Source organism: Stegodyphus dumicola, chromosome 9, assembly GCF_044657685.1.
Source record: "Stegodyphus dumicola isolate Sdum_Otavi_A_Nest chromosome 9, ASM4465768v1".
NCBI lineage: Eukaryota > Metazoa > Arthropoda > Arachnida > Araneae > Eresidae > Stegodyphus > Stegodyphus dumicola.
The window spans coordinates 95,953,062-95,979,051 of NC_140776.1; the positions used below are offsets into that span (position 1 = coordinate 95,953,062).

Genomic DNA, 25,990 nt, shown 5'->3' on the forward strand with positions numbered 1-25,990 from the left:
GTTGTTACAGACCTCGGTTTTATCATTTATTAATTGTTAAATATCAGGATATAACAGTAAATTCTAAGATTTACCATTCTTTCAACTATAAAATCAGCAAGCATGATGCTCATAAAATAACGTAACCAATAGCCACAATCTTGAGAGCGAGGAAAGTGTGGAATTTTTGCAAATTTTACAGGATAAATCAAGATAGCATGCACTCCGGATATGCGAAAGTTGCTGTTGAATTATATCATGGTTATATTTAAAGTAACCTATCACAAAAGTTTTCCTTTAACAGAACGAGATTTCATGACAATCTGACCTAAAAACGCAGGGTACTTTTCCGTTTTGCCGGCGCAAACGATTAAAGTCGCCAATAACGGTACAACTGATGCCAAACGGAATATCTTCGCTGGTAACATTTTACGCTTCATTCAAAATATAGGCGAAATCAAGGGTTAAATTCATTAATTCTAATGAGAATGCACTAGCGAAGTAAAGCACTGCGGTTTTACATATTTTCTGAGTAAGCTATTCGTACGAATTGAAATAATTCTTGCATTTAAACTCTTATTCCAAATTAAAATTTAACTTGAAATTAATGTAGATAATTACTGAGAGAATTAGATTTTTGTAGCGTAGTTTACATGACAAGAGTTCATTTGGGATCACGTGATATGAAACGGCGAATCAGGATGTACCATGAAAGCATAGTAAATTCTTAATGTCTTTTTACAAATTTATTGTTTTTATTTATTGGCTTTTTACAAAATTTTAAACGATATTAAAATGTTTATGCCTTCAAAATAAAAATTTCTTAAAACTAACACTTGTTAAAATTTTTTATGTGTATACTGTGTGTTGTTGCCAATAAAGTCTGCTTGGCGAGATTTGCGCCGACGAAACTGAGAAGTACCAAACGCAGCATATATCATTGAAACCACGCGTGTAAGACTTGAAATAGTTAAGTTATCGTTTTTTACAAAGCTTTTCCTTGGAAGTGATGCGGATTAGTTTATTTGAGTATAGACCACCATAAAGTATAGTTGCTTCTCAAGAGTAGATGTACCACTGTGAAGGACATTCTGAGAGGAACTCTCTTTTGTTTATACTATACTTGTGGAGAAACACAAAAACGAATCAGGCAGAAATGTCATGGGTTGGAACCTAGATCGAACTACCAGTATTTAGTGGTCTTTACTGCTCGGCCACTAGTGGGGCGGTATCAACATGGTAGCCTCGCATAAAAATATGTCTCGAGCAGAATAACGTGCATGTTTCAAGTTTCTTTTGCTTTGGCTATAGATTTCATGGATTAGATTTTCATAAATATAAATATTCCTTGCTTTGGCTATAGATATCATGGATTAGAGTTTCACAAATATAAATATTTCATGAACACTGGAAACTGCGTTTCTCGAAATATTTTTGTGCAGCTGTAACATTACGCAAGTTTCGTCGGATCACTAATTTACAGGACAACTATCCGAGAGCTGTTTTCGTTGTTCCCACATTAATCTCCACGACTTCGCTCAGTTGTCATTACACACTTACAAAGTGAGTGCATTGAATTGCCATCATAATTATTTCTTTTTGAATGCGTGGTTTTAAATCGAATTTCGCAGTTACAGTCATGTCATGATTTGCAGAATATCATTTGGATGCAGAATGCTATGTTATTACTTTGCAATGTTGTAACTGCATCCATCGCCTATCATTTTCCATTCTTCCTTGCTTTTATAACAATAACAGACGCCAGGGCAGTGGTATTGACTGAAGTATGATATTTAATGGAAAAATTCTAGTACACTGAACGGCTGAAAAGTATGAAGTATTCAAGCATCATACAGTTGCTATCTCTGTCTTTGGCCGTATAAAATGCTCTCTTCGTAGTAGCGATAGACATATCGAACATTTGCTCAGTCCCTCTCTAATTTAAATACCATATTTCTTTTCCTCCTTTTCTTTACTTATTTTATCGTCCGAAAATCAATAGCGAGAAAATTTATGTGAATAATTTAACCTCCGGAGGTCATATTTACAGTAGAAACATAAAAATGAAAGTAGACATGGATAAACTACACATAACTGTTCTTAACGTTATTTCTTTAAAATAAAACCACATTACAATAAGAATGTATAGTAATATTTAACGTTACAATATCTAATACGATATTTTCCTTTTTACTTCCCTGTAACTTCAATCTGGCCCATTCTAATTGTAGTCTTTGCTACTTCTTAGGGCTCCATTCCATACATATAATTTCAATAGAGTAGGTGAATGTTCAGCTTACTCAGCGTAATTCGTACACTGAATACCAGTTTATGTTTGCTTTTCCGTGATTGGTTCGTTATTGTATTAGGCTGGCATAATACTTATCAGTTAGAAGAAAAAGGTTCGGCGTCACCTTCACCGTTAGTTCGCGAGAGTTTGTCTTTGTTAGTAAACAATTACTGTGGTGTGAATCCATTTTAAAATTTAAGGGAGTTCATTCCCTAAAAGCACTAAGGAAGAGGAAAGTCAATCGAGTATTTTTAAATTTTTAAGAACCACCACACGCTAAAATGCAAGGGAGAAATAAGAGGTGCATAAATTTCTCATTTTGTTAAAAAAAATTTTGGCCTGTCATCTGCTTTTAGATAGCGTGTGAGATTTGAGTTTCAGATTACTGTGCTAAATATATTTATTCTAAATGCTCTTAGTTTTTCTTTTAATGCCATCAGATTTATCTCTGTTGAAATACGGGATAACTGTTCACTACATTTCAGTATATAGTTGTCGTACTTCAGTATATAGCTGCCCAAGTTCAGCAATACAAAATTCCTAAATTAACATTTCTCAACCTTTTGACTAACGCCTACCATCTAAACAAAAATTGAAAACTTTACGAGTAACTTTGCGAGTGTTAGAGAAAGAACTCAATCAGAATGTTGGGGTTTTAACTTCTGAATTTAATAGTTAAAAATACTTTGCTTCTCTGCGTACCACCCATTTTTCTCTTACATACCACCGACTGAAAACCCCTGCCCTAAATCCTTTTCCTTGTAATGTGTAAATAGTATTCATCAACTTGGTGAATTACGAGTAAAAGTGCCGAATTTACTGATTTATTTTAAATTGTTCGTCACGACATTTCACCTTTTATGCTATACTTTAAAGCTTCAAAAATACAGTGCTTATTAAAAATTTTCGTTAATTTTTGGATTTTAAAAAACCGGCACCATTTAGATGTAGGACAGTATTTACATTTCCAACTTGCTCATTAAAATGACAGACATATTTATTCTTTTTTCGTCTGTAATGAGTGTGAGACATGAGAGGAATAACAACAGTTACTTCTCCTCCGTGTGAGATGGGGAATTATATCTGTGTGAAAGGGGAAGTTTCAACTCAGTTTCGATTGAACTTACCTACCACCAAACCTCTCGGGAGGACTTTCGACTCCGCAGTATTTTAAGTGTCTCGATGCCGTATAAGCACGATACAATTGCAAACACTCAAGTCATGTCCGGTATACGAACCAGGGTCCAAAGATACGGCTCTACTAACCACTGCACCGATAAGGGCCTAAAGCGTAATTCGCATGTTCACCGTTACTTGTCTTTTTCATATTTCCGCACGATTTTTGTTATTTTACCTGCATCGTGGTTTCACTGTTTAAAAGCTGATGCTCTTGCTTTTCATTTTAATCACCCCACTCTATTACAGCTGATTTTCATTCTGCTATCATAAAATTCTAATGTTTGTATTGAAGTTTTCAAGGTACGGCTACCTTAACTATAACAGTGATACATGTTCTAAAGTTATGATGATTACAGTTAAGGCAACCTTATCTGAGATAACCCCTAACCGTAATACATACTGTGATGGTTATGCAGATTATTGTATATTGCGTCGGTTAGTCATCTTGCTTTATCTTACATAAGTTGCAAAAGATTTCTCTCTTTTCGTGATCCCGAAATAGCGTTGATCAAATAGTTTAATAATTACTCTGTTTACACTCCAAAAGGTAAAGACGTACGTACGACCAAAAAGTCGTCTAGGGATTTAAATATGATTTTCTCTAATAATAATGTTCATAACTGTATGTTATGGATTTCTTTACATAAACATCTTTTTTTCATGTTCTGTGAAGGAAAGAATTTTAAAAAATGCCTCATGGAGGAATTTTCAGAATTTGTACAAAATCAGTTTCATTCCACAGCTCAAAATGAGATAGCTTTTCGGATATTCAAAATTTTCAATAAAATAACTCAAGTCTGAACTATAACTGAAAGAGATTTTAAGATTTTACTGAAAAATAACCGCACAATATGTTTTTTTCATCCAGTGCATTTTGCAGTGAAAAAAAAAATTAATAAATATTTTATCAATAAATTAAATTACTTTTAGATAATTTTTACAGTTTTCAAGGCGAAATAATTATATATTTTAAACAAAAATATCTGATATACAAAGAACAAAACAAAACAAAACAAAATTTACATATTCACTTTAATTGGTTGTTTCTGAGAAAGCGTCGAAACAAGAATGTTTAAAATCTCACCTGAAGGAACTGCTGCGTTACAGAGTTCATTAGCTGCGACTGTTGTTTTCAGTTTTTTCCCCTTACTCGCTTTAAGCTTTTGTGCAATGGCGTCCCTTGATGCAGCAAGTTTTGATGTCGAAGTGAATTTAGATACGCTGATCGATTTATTGCACTTTGCTAGAAGCAATCATTACGATCCGTTGAAAGCTTCCGAGGTAGTACAAAATAGATTCAATATCTTAGATTCTTCTATTCAAGCTCTAACTACTAATTAAATAAGCTAACACGTTTTTAGTTCCAATCTTTTCAAATTGCCTGCAGGTTACTTGTTTGAATAAGACTTTATTCGTGTTAAATTAATTCCCTTAATTGCATTATATGAAAATTGTTTAGTTTTCTATTTAAACTTCTGATATTTTCCGTGTTCAATCTTGATTTTCTTCCAAAAATCTTGCCATGTTTCTAGTGAACAATGGTTAATCGTAAACTTAAATTAAAATTAATTACAAATTTTTTTATAACACTGTTTCAGAAGTTCGAATTTTATGCATTAAGTTATTTAAATTCTGCCACTTCCTAAATTACGTAAGTTTTCTTACTGAAGTTTTTAAAATGTTTTTCCTGTAAAAGCATAGAACTTAATGAAGAAACCTGCTTTCGAATGTTAAATTAAGGAACTGGTGTTGTAGAAGCCTAATTGATTCTTGTCTTGTTTGATGTTTATCTTCCTGTTTTTCATCAGTTTCTACAAAAGCTTACTTAAACGAAAGCCTTTAATCTCGGATATTTCAAGTTGAAAGTAGTTGAAACTTCTTTTTGCTTAAATTGTAGCATGGGTACTTTCACGTTTCCTTTTACTTTTATAGGTAGATGAAAACGCATCTTCATTGTGTCAGAGGCTTTTTGGCAAAGATTATGTATATTGTGTAAGTTGTCTTCTCTAAAATGTTTTGAACTGCGCGTACTTCTTAAATATTCCTTTTTATTTAAGATTTTGAAATTTGTTATAGTGATACCATTAAAATAAATGAAATATTCAAAATTTTTAATCACAGTTGGGAATCAGTGTCGGACACGCCCTTGACAACCACTACCCGGCTAGCCTCATCATTCCAACTGAGGATAAAAGAAATCCTGTAGCTCTAGAGTTGCGTGACGGGTAATCATTTAGCATCAATCTTTATAAATTATTTTCTTTAGTTAAGAGCTCAAAAAATCCTATTTGTTAATTATTTGTCTCAATTCTACTAATATTTACAAATGCAAGACATTAATTTTTTCATAATGACTTATTTCAATCATTGCGTTTTCCCCTTGAAAAGAGATCTAATCAAATTTTTTTTAACTGACATACGCAGTGTGTAGCAGAATAAAGTCTGTAATTTGATTGCTACATCATTAAGCATTAGAACTGCTAGAACACCGCAAAAATAAAAATTTTCGCAATATATGAAATACGCATTTCGTAATACGTAGTGAAATATGAAGTATAAACGCGGAAGAGTACGAAGAACATGGAGAATGTCAAGTTCTGAAGAAATTGATATTTACAAGAACTGTTCAAATGACGTGAACATCTGCAACAATAATGCTAACTCTGGCGACGAGGTCTTCGAGAGAGTGAACCGGAGTCTCTTAAACGAGATATGTCGTCGTCATGATGCTAGTATTGCAGAAGCTGAGCAGTTACTAGTTCATAATTCAGATTTTCTAATTATCAAATATTTTTTGTAAATGCTCACAATTAAGATTCTTTTCCTTCTCCATGCTTTTTGTACTTGGTTTTCACATTTCACAGTATACAGTGTTATGAAACCTCTTAATGATGTAACCATCAATTCTGTTGCACATTGTATATTTTAAAGCCACAGTAAATGTATTTATTAGGGCGGTGTGTCGTAAAACAAATCGGTTGCTTCAAGAAATTCGGGTACGCTATCATCAGACGAATCGACAATTGGCAAAATGCCTGTTAAACAGCCATTTTAAGTTTTATTCTTAAATCAACTTTCTGAAATCTAAGTTTTTAAGTGAATGCTTTGCTAAACAAAAAAAACTAATCGTTCAGGATTTAAATTTAGAAGTGTAATATAAACCAATGTTTGAACTTTTTTTTTTAGAGGTTTGTGTGATGTTTGATACTTGCAATAACCGTGCAATGACATAGAACATCCTGTACCTTGTGCAGAAAGAACTAGTAGCACTCATGGCCGGTCAAAAACTTCTGTATTCTTTTCTTGTAAAATGAACAGCTCAGATGGCTCGAAATAAGAGCCCGTTTTTCAGTGATATCTTTCTTATTTGACGTTAGAAAGACAGCGTGCTAGCGGAATAAGAAATGCTTAATTATATACTATACTAGGTAATTGCTTGATAAAGTAAACTAGTGAAAATTTAATTAGACCTTATTTGTATTGATAAATTAATGTATAAGAAGTTCAGTCTGAAATTAAAATTAGTTTGATCCCAAGACTGCACATTATCAGGAACATTTTCAAAGAGTCTAAATGTAACGACCGAGATTTAAAGAGGTATTGGGTCTGTATCGGACGTAAGCAGATAACTTGCAACATTTGAAATTTCCTTGTCTACTCGGGCCCACCAGAAGCCGAGCGCTAAAATAGTTTAACACTGGTAGTTCCGACCTGGGTTAGATTTTAGGCGAACGGGCTGGCTTCATGGACGATTTCGCAATGGTCCCCCAACGTGTGTGCAAGCCAGTTTTCCTTGGAAAGTCGTCAACGAAGGCCCTTGAGTCCACGAAGACCGCTTTATTTAGGCAGATAGCCCTTCAATGCCTTGTCAAAATAAACTAAACCTTAGCTACTCGATATCTTAAATTTAGCAAAATCTTGCTTCTAACTTTATTAATCTTGTACATTCGAAGTCTGTTTTAATAATTGTGCGAAGGGATTGATCAGTGGTCTACAACGAACATTTTGAAATATCAGTGAATTCTGAACAATTTATGAATTTAAAGATTGATGTTTTTCAATTATTCTAGTCTAATTTGGTTTAGTTTATGTTAAAGCACACTAGCGCTATATACCTAAGGGGAGGGATGCCTTCGTGGAAGACTTTCTAAGGGAAACTGACTCGTATACATTGGGAAAACCACGAAAATGCCCATGCAGACAGCCCGTTCGAGGTATTCGAACCTCGGACCAAACTACCAGTGTTCAGCGGTTTTACTGCTCGGCCGCTGGTGCGTAGTCTTTAATTTGACTTCATTGTAAACTCTATTGTTTAGTGTAATGTATTGTTTTTAGTATCTCTATTTTAAGCACCAGGCTTTAGTTTTAAATAATTAATGTAAAGAACACTTTTTAATTATTTATAAATCCTGGAATAGATCTATGTATATAGTTTTTATTCTAAACTGCGAAATTTAAAATTTCAGTTAATAACACGTTCATTTGTTCAGAAAATTGATTTTGTCGTTTTCAAAACTATAACTCAATCTCTTTGGAAACCTATTAACTCTTATACAAATTTTAGTAATAACTATTCTCAAATTTTGGAATAGGACGTATTGTGGGGAATTCATCATTTAGAATTATTCAGCTTTGTTTTACAACTACCTAAACTTCTTTGTAATACTACTTTCGATGATAAATTAGTTTTCTGTTTAATTACAGATCCTCAGAATTTGATGTACATCGTTTCAAGTCACTGGTTGTGGGATCGCAACATGTCAGATACAACAGGAGGGCTGTTGTACCTACAATATTATTCAATGGCAAAGTAAGTTAAATTTTTCGATCTTAAAATCGTGGAAAGTTGAAACCTTATATACAAATATGCGTATTTAATTTCATCACACCCATATTTAAATTTTAGTTGTGCAGGTGATGGACTTGTGGAATGAAGATTCTTTTAAAGTTAATCGAACTTACCAAGTATTTTAACTTCGCAGACTAATAAATGAAATTGCATTCCTTAATTGCTGCTGTTCCTGATTCTAAGGAAAGGCAATATAGCGACAAAATGAACATACTCAGGAAACTTACAGGTACTCTATTCTGTTATCGGGACCGGATTCAGAAATCTATATATGCACGTGTATATGTAAGTGATGCTAATCTATACATGAACACAATAATCCACACATACTTGCATATAGACGCACATTTCTGAATCCGGTCCTGATAACAGAAGAGTACCAAATTCCATTCCTAGACCTTTAGTGTGTCATTCCATTCTAAATATATTTAAGTTAACGCTAGTGTCACTTGAATATTATGAATATTAGCGCTGTCAAGTGATACCGAGATTTCGGCAGCAATGCATACTACACGATGACCGAGATTAACTTCCTCAGAGTAGATTAGATGGCGCCACCTCTCGGTAAGTTCGTCTACTGCTTCACTTCTCTCATGCCAGTTATGTATTTCGCCACCCTTCCATCAACATAGTGTATAATTTCTACTGATGGACGTTTCTACTTCCATCGCCCTTGAGCGCACTACTTTATTGAGCTGGTATACAGCTAGTTTTTTGTACTAGCTAGGCGAAACAAGGCAGCAGTGCAGTGGATAGTTTGTCTTTGTAAGATAACGGGATTTAACTTGTAGTATGACAGAATCTGCTAAAATTTGAAAAAATTCGAAAGGCTGTAATAGAATTTTTACATAACATTCTACTTTTATTAATGTATATGGAACACAGGTTTACTAAGATTCCATTCTGGCATGTATAAATGCAATCTTCCTTACAGGTTACCTAATTTACGGCTTGTTGGCAAAAGTCGTTTCGTTTTGGCGTAGTCGAAGGCCCCTTTTCTAACACTTAGTGTAGCGGGATTAATTATTGTGTAACATTAAATTTGTCTTATGCTTTGCAAGGGCTTACGATAACTCTTTGCTTCCATGTAAACACCATTTTTATGTTCCGTACATCTTAAGATTTCTTTCAAAGCTTATTACCTTAGAACTGAAACATGACTGCGAAAACGGAATATCTCTAAAATTTAGCAACGCGATTCAAATTGGTATGCTTTTCGGTTCGAGGCAGACCTTTATTTGGGACACCTGTAAAATAAGAAAAATAGCTTTTTAAAATTGGCTCATATTTTTAAAAATTTTAATGTGTCAATAACTTGACCATTTTTGAAAGAATTAAAAATGTACTCATTTAAAAACATTTTCATAGAAATGTTACGAAATCGTCAAAAATTCAAGTAGTCTTTCCTCCGACGTGGAATTTAGGGGTAAGTTATTTACGCTCTACTGACGAGTACAAACTCGCTCCGAGGTGTGTTAAATGTGCATTTTCTCACAACAGGTCGGAATGCCAGGCGAAAGTGGATTACAAACCTTAAGTGTTGCAACTGTGGAGAACACGCGGCCAGCTTTTCCAAATGTTCTTAAAGCCCAATTAATATTCGAAAAAAAAAATTCAGATAAATTACGGAAATCCGCAAAAGGTATGTTAAAACCACGTAATGATTGAGACACAACATGAAAAAAATGCATAGAAAATGTTGTAATTAAGGAGAACGCAACCTAAAATTCATATACGAGATAAACCTTAATGAAAACTTACTCGGAGAGCATTACAACAACCCTTATACCTTTAAGGTGCTTAGCGAAGTTAAAAAATTTGATTATTCTATCATAGACTTTCAAAAATCATTAAAGGAAGGCTCGTGGAAGTAAAGGAACCAATACCAGTAGACAAGATCTTTGTACTATTCAATATTCTTGAAAAATTTTTAGTGGATTGAATCTCAATAGTTTACTTTAAATGCTTTCTATTAAGACTTATTATTTCAATGCAATTTACTTGTGGTGTTTCCTGGTGAGTGTTGGGTAATCACGCTTCCCCAGTTCTGCATTCTTATAGCATTTTTTTATGCATCATCTTATTTGGGAATTAATATTTATTAAATTTTTTACGCTGTCCTATATGTATCCACGCTGCCTTAATATACTGTATTTGAATGTTAAGTACTTCTACCAAAGTACTACTACTACTACCTCGGCAACCCCGCCTTTGTTTTACACTTGCAAATCTTTACGCGGCTCAGCGTTAGCAATGCATTAGGACTTCGTGCAAATACTAAATTGACTGTTTTAGCATTTACATTGCTACTTCGTGCTACTTTATATTGCTACTTCGTGATAAAGTTCGTAAAGCAGTTAATTTATCGATAGATGTAGGCTCCAGAAGCCAGGTGTTTTACTCTGATGTTGCACCACTCGTAAGGAGGAGCGGTGAATTATTTGCTTTCATTTATGCCCAGAAGGGTCAAATGCTTGATTGAAACTGCTGAAAGCTAGTAGTTAAAATCTTGGCTAGTGGGTTGGCCAAATAGCTATTTAAGTGGTATCCGTATGAGTAAAGTAACCTCAAAACCAGTTTTTGAAATCCTTCATGAAGTCTCTTTCTTTACACTCACAATATCCTTAATGAAACGAAGCGACTAATTTGGTAATTGTTAATGCGGATCACTGAATTAGCAAGTTTGTGCATACTAAGCCTTATTTCTAATTTGACTAAATATTTCGGTTGCATGGGACTGAAACATGAAAGGATGTTCAAAGTCCCAACACTACGTAATAAAAATGCGTAACAATACTCCGCGATGGCAGAACATTCGCGTCTTTTGAAAGGAAAATCAACTGTATTAACATAATAGCATTTAACAGAATTAATAAACGTGCGAATAGCTCAAGATTAGTCGCATTATCTTCAGACTTCCGAACAAGTTTTGAGAAGAAATTTATAGTACAATTCTTCAAATATCGCGTTCTTGAATGAAAAATTAAATCGCTGAATTAGACATCTAATAAGCCCTTTGGAAGTTTTGAGACGTAAAAATAAGTTTCATCCTGATATACATTTAAATGATACGCAACTTCCACAAAAATTCCAAGTAGCATGACGTTAACACTTTACCGACCGATCGGCTTTTTATCACCAACGCGTACTGACCAATAGCCCATTTGTCGGCTTTTTTTTCGCCATCGCCTAACCGACCGATAGCCTATTAATCCCTTTTTTCTCGGAGCTACCTAAAAATAGCCTAACAATCTATCATGGCGATAAACAATTGCCATTTGCTATATCATCGGCATTTTATTAGTATTGAGGTGCACTGCTCACTTGCGTTAAGTGCGTTGCTTCGTAAACTCCCACATTTTCACACCGTTTTTAAAAAAATACCGTTCACGATGAGCGAAAAAAATGGTACTGGAGTTTTATTTAGCCGATTTGTCAGATTGTCCTGAGTTATTCAGAACAGGGAGAATCTGCGGCTGAACGGCCGGTCGAACGTGCGTTTGCTGTTGAACCGCTAGCGGTCGGTAAAGTGTTAATATGGAAAAGAATTGAGCAATTAACTAATTTCTGTTTTTAGTATTTTTTCACTTTATCCTGCTAATAAAGTGTTCGTCATTTACTGCAAAATAAATCTGACCCCAAGTAGGGAAGAAGTGCATACAGTGTCGCAAAATGGCATACAACTGAACTAAATGTTAAAATAGCAATATATAGTGGAGTTGTATAAGTAGCACTAAATGTTTACCAATGTTTTAAAACTAACCTAAACTTCAGCTTTGAAAATGAGAATATTTCTAAAATTTTCTAGTCTTAAGTTCACTTCTGTATGGTTCTAGTTTCGCACTTTACATAGGCAAACGTTTTCTATTCTCCTTTCAGCAACTGTAGCTTCTGTTTCACTTTCAAAACTAAATTACAAGTTTACTCATGTTAAACAGTCCTGCTGATTTCTTTAGCGTAATTCATGCTAGTTTTAATATCGGTTCTTTTGGTGTTATCTGTTCATGAAATCTTGCATTCAATGAATTATATCTTTTAGATCTACTTGGTCTTATGAACTCGCTCCATAGTACTTTTCAACCCGAGACTGAGTTTCATCATACCGTTGTATGTAAGCTTTCACGAATTTGCGATGTTTGTACTGTAGTGTGAAATTTCAGCTTTAAGTAATCTTAGATTTCAGATAAGCGTGCTTGGATAACTAAAAGTTTACAAAATTTTGCTGCAAAACTTATACCAATTAAACATATCTTAATTCTAGGAATTGCAACATATGTAATACAATTGTAATGGTTGCCAAATAAAGAACGTTAAATTTCGCCAAATTTATCACTTTACTCATGTCACTTATCCGCTTTTTTCATTAAAGTCCATTATTCAGCAAGTAAACCATTATTTTTCACTTATTTCATGTTTTTATAATTAAACTGTTATTTCATCTTGGGGGGGGGGAATTCAATGGCTAGCCTTTTTTCACTTTGTTGTTCTAAATGTTTAATTTAAAACTATGCGATTATCTGCTGAAGGGAAGTTATCGTCGTTAAATATTATTCACCAGACACTTGATCTCAATTACGTACAGAACTAAAAACACCCATGGGAGCTCCTCCATTTGCTTGGTAGGCGTACGATAGAATTTGGCGGCATGGAACTCTTCATGACCTTAACAGCACTGGATTGCGAAGTAATCTACTCATCTTTATACAAAACGTTTTGAAGGACCGCACTTTCCAAGTCAAGATAGGTTTGTTGCTTTCTCAAGTATTTGTACAACAAGGTGTACCACAAAGTTCAGTGCTCAGTGTCACTCTTTTCAGCCTGAAAATTAATTCCATTTTAAGAGAACTTCCTCCCACAGTGCACGGTTCCTTGTATGTTGATGATCTGATGATCTATTGTCAAGGTCAAGATACGAGATGCATTGAGAGACAACCACAAATTGCTCTAATAGAATCGTAAAGTGGTCCAACAACAATGGTTTTAAACTTTCTAGCCAGAAGACTGTCTGCGTGCACTTCTGTCGCAAAAGAATCTACATCCCGACTCAGAGCTGCATCTTGACGGCTCTTTGATCAGTGTTGAGCCAGAAGCAAAATTCTTAAACGTTATATTTGACAGAAAGCTCACTTTCCTTCCGCATATCCTAAATCTAAAAATGTGCTAAAGCTCTCAACATACTTAAAAGTCCTGGCCAATACCTCATGGGGAACAGAACGTTCTATGCTCCGCATTTATAGAGCTTTAATCCGTTCCAAACTTGACTATGGCTGTGTTATCTATGGATTAGCAAGACCTTCTGTGCTCCTGAAATTGGATCCAGTCCACCATAAAGCGCTACGGATTTGCTGTGGAGCCTTCAGAACATCTCCAGTCCAAAGTTTGTCATCTGTTTTGAACCATCTTTGGAATTAAGACGCAAGCCGTTGTTCATTGATCTTCATTATAAAGATATGTCACAAGCCGAACAGCCTGTCCGACTCGTGACATCTGATCAGTACTGGCGTCTTTACCATGCCCATCCTTTGTATGTATCCCACCTTTTGATCTTCGCATTCACTCAGTGATTGAAGAATTTAACCTAAATGATCTGCATCCCAAAAGCTTTGACCTTTTCGGTATTGCTCCCTGACAAGAAGTGAACATTCACCTTCTTAACATTTTTGGGGAAATAAAGAAGAGCAGTACCAATGATATCCATTACCAATAAATTTTCCTAGAGCATTGAAGCAGTTATTCTAACTACAAAGCAATTTTTACTGATGGCTCAAAGAATCATGACCACGTCGGGGCAGCTTTTGTTTGTGATAAAGAAATAGAGTAGTAACTTCATAAGGCTGCATCTGTCTTTACTGCGGAAACTTTTGCCATTTTGAATGCCTTAATCTTTCTCTAGGCAGAATAGCAGAACGTTCATCTGCTCTGACTGAGTGCTTTTGAATCAATAAATACAAATACTAGCCACCCTTTGGTCTTGGAAATTTTAAAGGCACACCTCTGTTTGAGAAAAGAGGGTTATTATATCGCGTACTACTGGGTGCCTGGACACGTTGGCATCAAAGGCAAGGAATTCTCCGATATTGTACCAAAATCAGCTGATATTACCTCAGAAAATGATGTCCCTTTTACAGACATACGGAATTTCATTAGAACAAAGGTCTTGTTCAGGTGGCAAAAATTCTGGGAATGACAAATTCTGAACAAATTAAGGCAGGTAAAACCCAATTTGGAATACTGGGAGTAGAGGGAATCCGAAGGAGGATGTACTACTGACTCGCTTACGAATTGGTCATTGCAGATCGACACATCAATACCTCTTGAAAGGAGATAATGAGCCTATTTCTGGCACTTGCAACGTTCCCGTTTCAGTCAATCATACTTAACCTGCTGCCCTGCCTTTAGTCAGAAACGTCCCGTTTTTATCAGGCACGACCATCATGTGTCCCATCTTTCGGCTTGCGGATGAGTGCTTTGGTGGAAGAGTATAATTTGTCTATATACAGATGGAGGAATTTCAAAAAAATCCTCCCTGGGAGGATTGGAGAATCCATTCTCTGGATACTTTTCGACACTGGAGTAAATCACAAACTAATGAAATCATCTACAAGCAGATATTTTTTGAACATAGAAACAAATATAGGAAATATATCCCTCTATATACAGAGGGATCAAAATCCCAGGATCATGTTGGCGCCGCTTTCGTCACAGAGAAAACAATAGTAGGGGTTCGATTACATACAGTTTGCTCTGTGCTTACTTCTGAGCTTACTGCAATCCATCTGGCTTTGACTTGCCTTTCAAAACAGTACATAAAATTTATTATCTACAGATTCCATGAGTGCCTTAATGTCATTGAAAAATCACGCTCAATGTACTCATCCAGTTGCAATCGGAATCCTGAAGTTGAATCATTCTTTAAAAATTCGGGGATACCAGATTCTTTATTCGTGGATCCCTGGACATGTTGCCATTAAGGGGAATGAATTGGCGGATATTGCAGCTGAAACTGCAACCACAATGTACAATCTTCAGATTCCACTAGCAGACATCAAAGGGTTTGTCAAAAGCAAAATTCTCAGCAAATGGCAGAAGCAATGGGATGACAAAGTATATAACAAGCTGAGAAATGTAAAACCCACCATTGGATATTGGCCATGTATTGTTAATAGAAAGAAAGATGTCCTCTTGACTCAACTGAGAATTGGCCATTGTCGCCTGACCCATGAGTATCTTCTGATGGGAGAAGAGAATCCCAGCTGCCCAAACTGCAATGTAAATCTGACAGTCCATCATATCTTGGTGGAATGCCAGAGTTTTATTTTCGCCACAAACATTTTAATTGTTCAGAACTCGACTTAGGAAATTTAATTGGAAAAACACATCGTAATTTGTTTGTTTTTAAGATATTGGCTTTTATAATAGACTTTAACCTGTTTAAGATATCAGCTCCTATCATAGATTGTAATCTGTCTCTTTTTACCTAAGTTGGAAGATTTTACAAATGACTAATTGCATTGTTACCATTTGTCTGGCGCAGATAACCTTGACAGGTTTTGTGCCAAATTGCAATAATCCAATCCAATAGTAAGAAACGTGAATTTTCAACTCTACGAATGTTAAGAGATCTCATTAGAAGAAACCCTCACATCAACCTCGTTTAAGACATCTCCTTTTACCATATGATTTGAACAATATTTTATTCTGCTCTACCTGTTGCTAGAGCATTTTTCAGTCATTTCTGCTTGGACATTTTAGTCATTTCGCCATGCCTTCATCAGTATTTCACGTTCATTTCATCAATTCACTTGATACTTGTTCATGCATCTTTAATTTTCCTCACCATTTGACTTGCGCATAATAACCCTCGAGGTTGTGCCGTTTAAAAAACTAACCAACCATTTGCTTGGATTCAAATCCTAGATGTACTACCATTGTTTAGCTGTTGAAGATTCTAGAATAGCAAGCTTAGCTTCATGAAGCAATGCAACACTGAAATCACCTTAACTTGAGATTTTTCGGTTTGGGATATGCTCTAGCTTCTGAAATAAGAATGTTGCTTGAATGTATTAGCATGCCTTCTCATTAGTAGTATGAATTATGTTACGGAATTCACACAAGTCTTTCACAAAGGCATTCCTTTCCTTAAGCAGATAATCGTCGAGTACTTTACATAATCCAAATAACACAGCCCTTTTTATTTTTCCAAATTTAGTTTATTTGCCGTTCAGGAGTAACTCATGAAAACGCGGTGGCCTGGTCTCGGAGAGTCTATGAAATGAAATCGTAAGTAAATATCTTGTTTCTAAAATTTTAATTTGTTTATCGAAAAAGCCTTTACTAATTTAAATACTCTTAGGTAAATTCTGTTCCTCTCATAATTCCATGTTAAACATTTTCAAGCTCTTTAATTTCAACATTTTTGAACGTGTTCATTACAAATACATGATAAAAGTATATGCAATGAATTCACTTGGCATACATTAAGGGCTTCCTAAATGCTGTCTTGTCACATACCCTGAACTTAATTTTTGATGTGTAATTGCTTGAAAACCTGAGCTATTTAAATACCAAGTCTGTGTCTAACGGGATATTGCAAATTTCAATATTTTATTACTGTGAATATTTGCAAATATAAAGCTGATTTTTGTTTAACTTCTAAATTAATATTAGTTTATTTCTTAGTATGCGAAATTGGCAAAATTTAAAACTGAGAATTTTCGTAAGCATATGAAGTATTTTTTAAAAGTGAAATTGGGTACCAGTATAAGGAATCGTTTAGATTTTGATTCGTTTATTTTTAATCAAATTTCAAATTCTCATCTAGTAGAATCAAGTTAGTCATTGTCTTCCTCAAAGTACTGTATGTGATTGTATCTGTTCCTAAACCTAGGTTAAGTGAGTGGCTAACAGAAACGGTTCTCTGTATTCGATTTGCGCTGAACCAGAGTTTTGAAATACTAAGTTACAATACATAGTGGAACGCCAAGAAAATTATTCTTAAATGTTCACGCTGGTTAACCTAAGAATTTTGACCTTGTACTTTATGAATATTACATGGGGGGGTGTTTATCTAATGTAACTAGTAATATTGTGTTTAAAGTAATCAAATAATGGCATATGCCAAAATCAATTTCTTTGAAAAGCAGGTTACAGTAATTTTCTTTCTCCAATATTGTATATTGATTTCAAGTTAATAACAGTCGCCCAGTGCAGTGGAGTAGCGATCATAACTGGCGTCCGGGGCAAAATTTCTTTCTGGCGCCCCCCCCCGAAAAAATCAGTATGAAAATCTTGTTTGGAGACCATTTCGCGCCCCTCTTCGAGCAATTCCTGGGGCATCGTACACCCCCTTGCCCCCCTCGCTACGCCACTGGCACAATGACATTCACACCTCCCAATCTCGTTGAACCATTGAAGCGAAACTGCTAATAGCACGAATCCTGAATCCAGTATTTCATTATTGCTTTACATTCTGCTCTTGTTTATGAATTGTGGTAAGCTTTACTGTAGTGTAAATTAAGTTCGTATTAAAGCCCAATAAAGTAGTTTTTGCTTTAAAATGTAAATTACTGGAACTTTCAATAATGTTATTATAATCTGAAACTATTACTTTTAGAGTGTATGACAGTTTCGACAATTATGCGAACTTCACGTCATCGAATGACTGATAGATTGATGATTATTGACTAAATCTACTTGCGATAGATTTGATCTTCTGAGTGCCCAATATTACAAACCAGATTTCTTAAATCATTTCAGAAGTGCCTCGCGTAATGCAGATAGTATTTCTAAAAGCGGTTATTTTGTTGAATGAAAAAAAGTACCTTGTAATATACCATGCTGTGCTGATTAAGGATGTCAAGATTCCTGCAACCGAAAATCTCTACGGAAGTTATTCTGTCAGTTTAGTTTGGCTCTTTTTCTGGTCTGAAATACATTGTCTGCAATCTCGCGTAAATGCTTTTCATCTGAGATATTGGCTAAAGGCACAAAACTCTGCAGTTTCCGTTAATAGCAAGCTATAAATGCTTATTCCTCAAAAGAACGATCTACGTTGCAATTCTAACCGAAAATTTGAGGCACCAACCTAATGAGTAAAAACTTGTTCTGGCTCGCCAGAAACAAACTCAAAGCCGTTTCGCTGTATGAAGGAAATACTTTCAATATTTACAATTCAAACGCGCACACTTTGCAGACGGAAACTAATCTTTCAGAAATGCAAATAAACTTAATATTAATGGAAAAGATGTGAGAAGATACGGAAACAGCTTTATTCATTGGGCTTCACTCGGCTAATAGACGTAAAGAGAATGCTAAATTGAAAATTCTTAGTTAATAAATATTAAATACCTGGTCGGTCCATTTGTGGTAACGGGTCTTAAGACACCATCAGCAATGTCTCAATCCGAAATTGACTAATCTTAGTTTTTCATTTACTTTGAATTACATTTCTACATTTGAAAACTTAAAATCAATGTTAATGACAAAGATCCTGTAAAGAACGAATGGAAAATGTTACCTAGAATCAGTTCTTCCATATTGGCCAAAATAGATGTCCATTATCAAACGAAAAGGATCATGAATTTCACATTTTTTAATTAAAGGAATAAAATGCAAAAACCTGGAAGTTTTAATATGTGTAAATGAGAGGCAGAAAATAATGCGAGAATTGACCTGTTAAAGATAAATCACTTGTAATGCAACATGTCATACACTCCAATCTTGATTTGGGAGAAACAAATTCAGTAATTATCAGGGTAATGAGTGGGGCGCTTTTCTGTAAGGTTATGTATCGTGAAAGAAGACTGAAAGAATAAAAATACTAGTCCACCACAATTAAACACTAGAAGAAAGGTATTGGTGGTAAAATATTGCACGAATTTTAATCTTTGATCATTTTTCTTCTCTTAACAGTTTACCATGTTAACTCACTTTTGAATGAAAGCAGTCTTTAAACTGCTAAAATGTCGTACCAAGGTATCGACTTTTTTAATGAGACTTTTGACAGCTTGGTCATGTGCACCTCTACATGAGGTGCTTTATGACCAGGTTATCGAAATGTTTCACCATATATTGTTTTAAGACACGTGAATAAGTTTCAGAAAGTTTTAAACATACTTTGAGTTTTTAGCAAGATTTACCGAGGAATTGAAAAAATACTTTCTCACTGAAGTCCATATATATTATGAATGCTTAATAGGATACTGAAATTAAAAGGTGGATCTCAATAGTCTTCTTTCTTTTTCAGAGCTTTTCAGAAGACGGACTTCGAATACCAGATGAATATTGACACAGCTCTCTTTATTTTCCTGTAAGTAAATAGTTTATCAGATGCATTTCTAGATATTTTGCTCATGACGCTGAAACCGTGAATAGTCAATCGTTACTACAATGATAACCGTCTTTTATAATAACCACGTCTCGGAAGCTGAGCAGGAAAACTGCCTGTTGCTTATCGTTTTCTCGTTGTAGCCTAGATAAAGGCGATTTGTGCTAAAATGCATAGCTCCATTTAGGCAATTACTTCTCGTGTGCTTTGCAGTAATGAATTGCTACTTTTGTCTGCTTTTGAAGCCACATGAATCAATTTCCTGATGTAACTCGGTTAACAAACGAGGCCAGATATAATGCATCTTTTTTCAAAAATGAAAACAAGCTAATAAACGTTCTTATTCTTTCTGTTAAAAGCAGTTCAAAATTACTTTCATATTAAGTCAAAAGTTTAACTTTCAAATGGAAAAAAGCTTTCATTGTCTGTAGCGTATATTTTCCCTTTATATGCGCTCTATTTCACATCTAAGTTAGCCTAGCTTATTCATTTGGTACCGGAAAACCATCTTCGCGATCATATTCTGTAGCTATGAATTAAATTTTTAAAACGATCACTCCAGGATAATCGAGAGATGTGCAACGCAAACTTCAAATAGAAATCATGAAAGATAAGTTTTAGTATTTAACTAGATAGTTTTAACCTTCAACTAATTTTTCTTTCAGTTTACTGATAATATTGCATAAAATCTATTCCCCCTAATAGGTTTTAAAATACGTATTGTGCTTGCTAGCTGAGACCGAAACTAAAGGTAACACTTTAAGTTAATTAAGTACGCGGAATTTCATATTTTCAGCTATCTTGCTATTAAAACTGTCGTTCTTTACAGTTTTGTTTTAAACCTAATTATCAGCATATAGTTTATTCATGATTTTTCTGTTCCTAAGCTAAGCTATTCCAGCTAAGCATTTCCATTTGTTTAACATGCTAGAAGAAACCACGTTTACCTTGCGACAATATTCATGTTGTAGAAATGTTAATGTTTTGATAATAACTTGCACATATTTCTACGGGTAATTTTTAAAAATTCTCATTACTCAATATTTGCATATTTTAGGGGGAAAATACGCAATTAGTTTTCTTACTGAGGAGAGACAACGCCTATCCAAGTCTCATTTAAAGTTTTCCCATTAAGGTTTTGAGCACTCTGCTCATTAGATTCGCATCACTAGCTTAATCTACATCGCTAGATAATTAGGGGACACTCTATTTTCAGGTTTTAAAATTGTTGATCGGCCAACCTTTTCCCCCTTCCAGCCAGGCCAATATAGAAGTGAAGCTGTAGCGAATTTTTAAGCCCTGTTGAATTATGTGCTCAATCCCAATTAAGCGTTCCTTATTTGCATTTTATACTTTTATGGGAAGAAACTAACCCTAAAATAGTTTTTTTCTTTGCCTGAATGAAGCTGTTCTTTTTGGAATCGGCAACTTCACCAGGAAGCTGTGCAAATACTGGGTTGAAGAATACCAGGAAGCTTTGCTTCCTGGTGAAGTTGGGGTAGAGGGGTACTACCAAATACTACCATTTAGAACCCACGAACTGGCTTTAGGGTTAGTTTTCAGTATTTTCCAGAAGTGCAACTTGAATATGAGCGAGGTTTTCTTAGAAATTCATCCACGAGACATTCTTTCCTTTAAGGAATATTCTATTGCGCAACGAAATCTGAAAACCAACGAAAGAAAAATCCAGAAAGCATATTTGATGGCATGCACGAAAACTTGTGATTTATAAAATTGAATCCTTGAAAATTAGTTCAATTTAGAGGTGTTTTTAGAGCAACTGAATTGGAGCTGGAAGACATTTTCCATGTTGGGCAGATTGTGTACCTTGTGTGCTTTGTTGTAATCAAATCCTAACCTTAAAGACTTCGCTCGATCCACCATTTTGGAAACGCTTCATCCAGTTTAAATTGATGCTTTTTTAGGAGCTTGGGATTTCAGGAAGAAGTACAGCGTGATGTGGACCTCTTGAAATATCTGGGAGTGCACTACTTATGTGATCTGAGATCACGCAGAATGACTGATTATTCTGATACGTAAGTTACTCGAGAACATTTTAAGTATTGCTGACGAATCGTCTGACAGTATTCTAATTGTTCCTTCTTTTTTGCAGTGCACGTTCCTCTGAAGAAGTGTTCAAGCAAATGTACGAGCAATTCAAAGCTGTGCAAATACCCTATCCAAGTGAGCTGATAACGCTTGTATTTAAATACTTGGGTATTGCTACTTATGTAAATATAACTTGGTTTAATGAATTTAACCTTCTGAAATAATTCAAAGTTTTATCTATCAGTGACGAATATTAATTTTAATAAACTAGTTCAATATAATGTTGAATTGTGAAATACAGGGCTGTATAATGTACTGCGTTATGATTATAAGTTTTTCGTCTCGCCAACAATAAGGCTGCAGAAAACTATCACTAGTAGCCCGTTATGTGACTGCTGAGCAATTGATTGAAGCAATGCCGGTTCCTGTGCTTTCAAGTAGGCATATTAAGTGCTAGGCTTCCGTCTCTGTTGAAATTCCGAGGGACAGCACCTCGGGATGCCGTCCAAGGGTTTCCTCATTCATCACCTACCATTAACCTCTCGAGAGAATTTTGGCTGGCAGTCTATTTTGCGTGCCCTGTTTGCTGTACAGACATTAAACTTAAAACATCCACGCCTTCTGAAATCGAATCAGTCTCATTCGAAACGGACACTAAAAAACCACTATCTTGTCTGGGTGATGAACAGGTGACGGAAGATTGATACCGGATGGCTAACAGGGATAAGTAGGTATTTAGCCACATCTTCAACTTATCTGGAGATTACACCTCTAATAATATTTCTAAATATTGCCTATCGGGAGTATATTAAAGATTCATACATAAGTATAGAGGTGGCAGAGGTTCTGCTCTTATACAATAGTTTAATGTCCGATATTATACGTATGACAATACTATGTATATAGTACACAATATATGTACAATGTGCTTAAAACATAACTACAACAAACTATATCTAAATATTAAACGTACGATAACTTCCAAAAATTTTAATTTGGATTTAAAAAATAATTGCTTGAACTAAAATACAAATCTATTTAAAGTTTTCAATGCGAACCTAACTTTCACTTCTACCATTTAGAAACTAAATTGTATCTAAAAATTTAAAATTAAGTTTTAAAATGCACGTCATAATTATAACTTGAGGTAAGATTTTAATTACTTTATTCAATACTTTAATGTAGTTTTTATGTTTTTAGAATTCGACTTAAATTTCTTTGGTTAGTTCTTTAGCGCTTGTTCTATTGCAATTGTCACATCTGAACTTCATTAGCATCTTCATTCTGTTTGATAAATATGTTGCTCCATAGCTGAAATGGTGTTAATTATATTGCAAATGTGTTTAATTGATAAGAAATTCATTATGAAAAATCTCGTAGGAGTCCGTACTGCAGGTCGGTTGAAGTAATTTTGTCGCAGCTTTGTAACACAGTAAAAGGCCTAATACAGTAAAAGGCCTAATGGTCAGATGAGCCTTCTAAACCGCAGACATATGTACTTATATCCGAGATGTAAAAGTGATAAAAATAGGTTTGAAAGGGGCCGTGCCCATAATTGTGAGAGATGTCTCTGCTGACTTGAAAAGAAACTGTATATCCATTTGCCAGTTTCTCCTAAATCCCATTCTATTTGTCATGTCTATTTGTCACAGCCTTGTTATGTAGAATTATTAGGTGAGAGGAAGGTGCCGGGGTATTTAGCTTTCGCTTCTTTAGTTTGTCCGCTATTTCGTTACCTGTAAGACCCACTTAAGCTGTATATAGTTTATTATGTCTTAAAAGATGTTGGATATTTACTTTTAAGGGGAAACATGCTTGTGATTGAATTTTGCGAGTAAAGCAGATATGCTATCCGTGTAGATAATTCCATGTCCTAATGTTATTTTATTGGATGGCTGTAATTGCTAATGTTTTAGCTTGAGAAACACGATTCTGTTCTTCGAGATGTCCTTTCCATTTCTCTTCTAACCGTACAATAGTTGCCGATTGTTAGTTTTGGAGCCTTCTGTGACTATAATAGATGCTTTTTGCATATTGTTACAATGTGCATGCCTTATCCTTTTACTCCAACACAAGATTCGTTCGTACTCTATTGGACTGTACGTGTTTTTGTTGAAAGTAGTGTCGTCTTAGTTGAACTATTTTTGCGTTCGTGACAGTTGTTCGTTATGCTTTTACATGTTCACGGTGGAAGACGTTGGAGTATTAAAGGTTTCCGATTTTCCTTCTTTCCGTTGGATGTTCCCGTACTGCTGCTACTTATCAATTGCTGCGGCATTATCGTTTTGAATATGTGAACTTTGGCCACATTTGGCTCCTTCGAACTGACTTATTTTAAAAGCTATTGCGACCTTTCTGAGTTGAACAGCTTGAATGTGGGGAATCCAGGTTAATTCCTGCATCCCACGTAAGACAAAGATATTTTAGTTTTGATATTTTAATATTTTTATCGAGCAGTTTAATACAAGGGCGTCTTGGTGGATTTGTCTTGGTGTTATTTTTGCTGTCTTGGTGTTATTTATCTGTTCAGTTTGCTTTGAGGATGGTTAAATTCCATAGCAGAGGCATCTCACAGGAAATTTGCGGACAACCTGTTTCCTGAGTTTTGGAGGTTATATCATTATGTTACGCCATTAAGTTCTGTTGGTCAGAACTGGGATGACACTGAGCTGCCTTGAGGGCCCTCTTACAGCCGGCAGCCAGACGGTGTCATTGACGCTTTTAACATCTTTGGATATGAATGCTGTACGGAAATTTGCTTTTTTATATCCTTGTACTTGTTTTTCATGTGTCAAGGCGTATGTTGTGCAAAAGCCAGTTCTGAAACCCTATTCTCTTCAGCTAATATTATTACTGAAGGTTAAAGGTGGACCCTAAGGATAAGGAGCTTTTCGTACATTTTTCCCGGTGCACATAGTAAGTAGATTCGTCTTAAATATAGAGGATCTTCAGAGTCGCTGTTCTGTTTAACAAAGACTACCACTTTGCCTATTTTGAAACATTTTCGGAAAAGCTTTCATTTGAGTGGTTGATTGAAATATTGTTAAAACGACGGAAGGGTGTGTTTTACATTTGCATATAAAACACTATTTTTTATCTTGGGTTTGGGTAGTTCAAACTCTCAGGACTCGGAGTCTTTTCCCGTGAAAGATTCCAGAAAACATGTTGAATTTCTTTAATCTCGGCTTCATTCGCCATGAGTCATATCTGCTGAGCAGCCTTTTGCTCTGTTATTAGCTGGATTATTTTCTCGAAAAACAGTATTAAGAAGGATGCTGACTGTATTGTATGCCAGACTTGGAATATTTTCGATGGCTGACTGTTGTAGGTAAATTTGTGTTAACTGCTATACTTGTGTATTTATATTATGAAAAATGCCATAAGGATTTGAATTAACGCTGCAGGAATTTCTGCAACTGCTTGTTTTTGTAGCTATGATATTCCTTTCATATCTTTCTGTTTTGAAGAAAAAAATAAAAAATTGATATTTGCTTTTGTCGTCTGTAGTGACACGCGGTCTCGGCAATGCTGTGCCATTTTGCATTTTGTTGCCATATTTCTTTCTCCCCGCTATTAATGCCTTTTACTTAGATATTCTTTTAAGTATTTGAGCAAAATTGGATTGTAATGTTTTCTGTATGTTTCCAGGTTGTTTGGGTAGTTACAATTGTTAATCTGTAATTCTTCTGTGCTGACAGTGATCTATCTGATAAGTAGTTTAGTTTATTTTTAGAAAGTTTTTATCGACAGAATTTTTCTTGAAATATCTGCAGATGTTGCAATGAATATATTTGTGGTCTGATCAGTTCCCGTTATCTGAAACGATGTGTCCTAAATCTCATTATGCCGTTACTGGTGGATTAAGTCTGACAAACTTTACTATAGCTATTATCAAATGTTGGAGATGCATTTATTGTATTTTGCAGAAGAAACTCGTTTGCTCCTATATAATCTCCTATTCCTTGTCCTTTCGAATTTGTATCGCTGTAGACCCAGAAGGCGTTGTGTGCATTAGACCGCACCAAGGATTTGTGGAATGGAAAGATATTTTGTATGGAGTCCATCTACTAGCGTTAGTCATGATATCATCCTTAAGTGAGAAGTATACGGAACTGAGAAGGAATTCAGAAGAATTAACTCACAATAAGAGGCGTCAGTCTTCCAGTGATAGTAATAGTTAACCAGGAAGGATTGCAGCAGATGATCGCGGTTGTTGGTGCATGTTCATTACTTGGTATGCAATATATTTATTGCCAAGAAACGGGAAACTAGCAATTTGACCTCCTTTAGAGTAGGATTCCTGAATTACATGAAATTT

At 35.1% G+C, this 25,990-nt stretch overlaps 1 protein-coding gene across 1 annotated transcript in view; it reads left to right on the forward strand.

The window, feature by feature from the left end:
- Positions 1-4,550: 4,550 nt before the first annotated feature.
- Positions 4,551-25,990, forward strand: part of LOC146995425 (phosphatidylinositol-3,5-bisphosphate 3-phosphatase MTMR14-like) — a 44,300-nt gene continuing 22,860 nt past the window's right edge. Inside the window, exons 1-8 of the mRNA XM_085823793.1 lie at positions 4,551-4,729; positions 5,381-5,440; positions 5,570-5,673; positions 8,153-8,258; positions 16,507-16,577; positions 19,543-19,605; positions 21,549-21,659; positions 21,737-21,807. Of these exons, the coding sequence (XP_085679919.1) occupies positions 4,619-4,729; positions 5,381-5,440; positions 5,570-5,673; positions 8,153-8,258; positions 16,507-16,577; positions 19,543-19,605; positions 21,549-21,659; positions 21,737-21,807 (697 nt within the window). The 5' untranslated portion in view covers positions 4,551-4,618. The remainder of the gene's footprint in view (positions 4,730-5,380; positions 5,441-5,569; positions 5,674-8,152; positions 8,259-16,506; positions 16,578-19,542; positions 19,606-21,548; positions 21,660-21,736; positions 21,808-25,990) is intronic.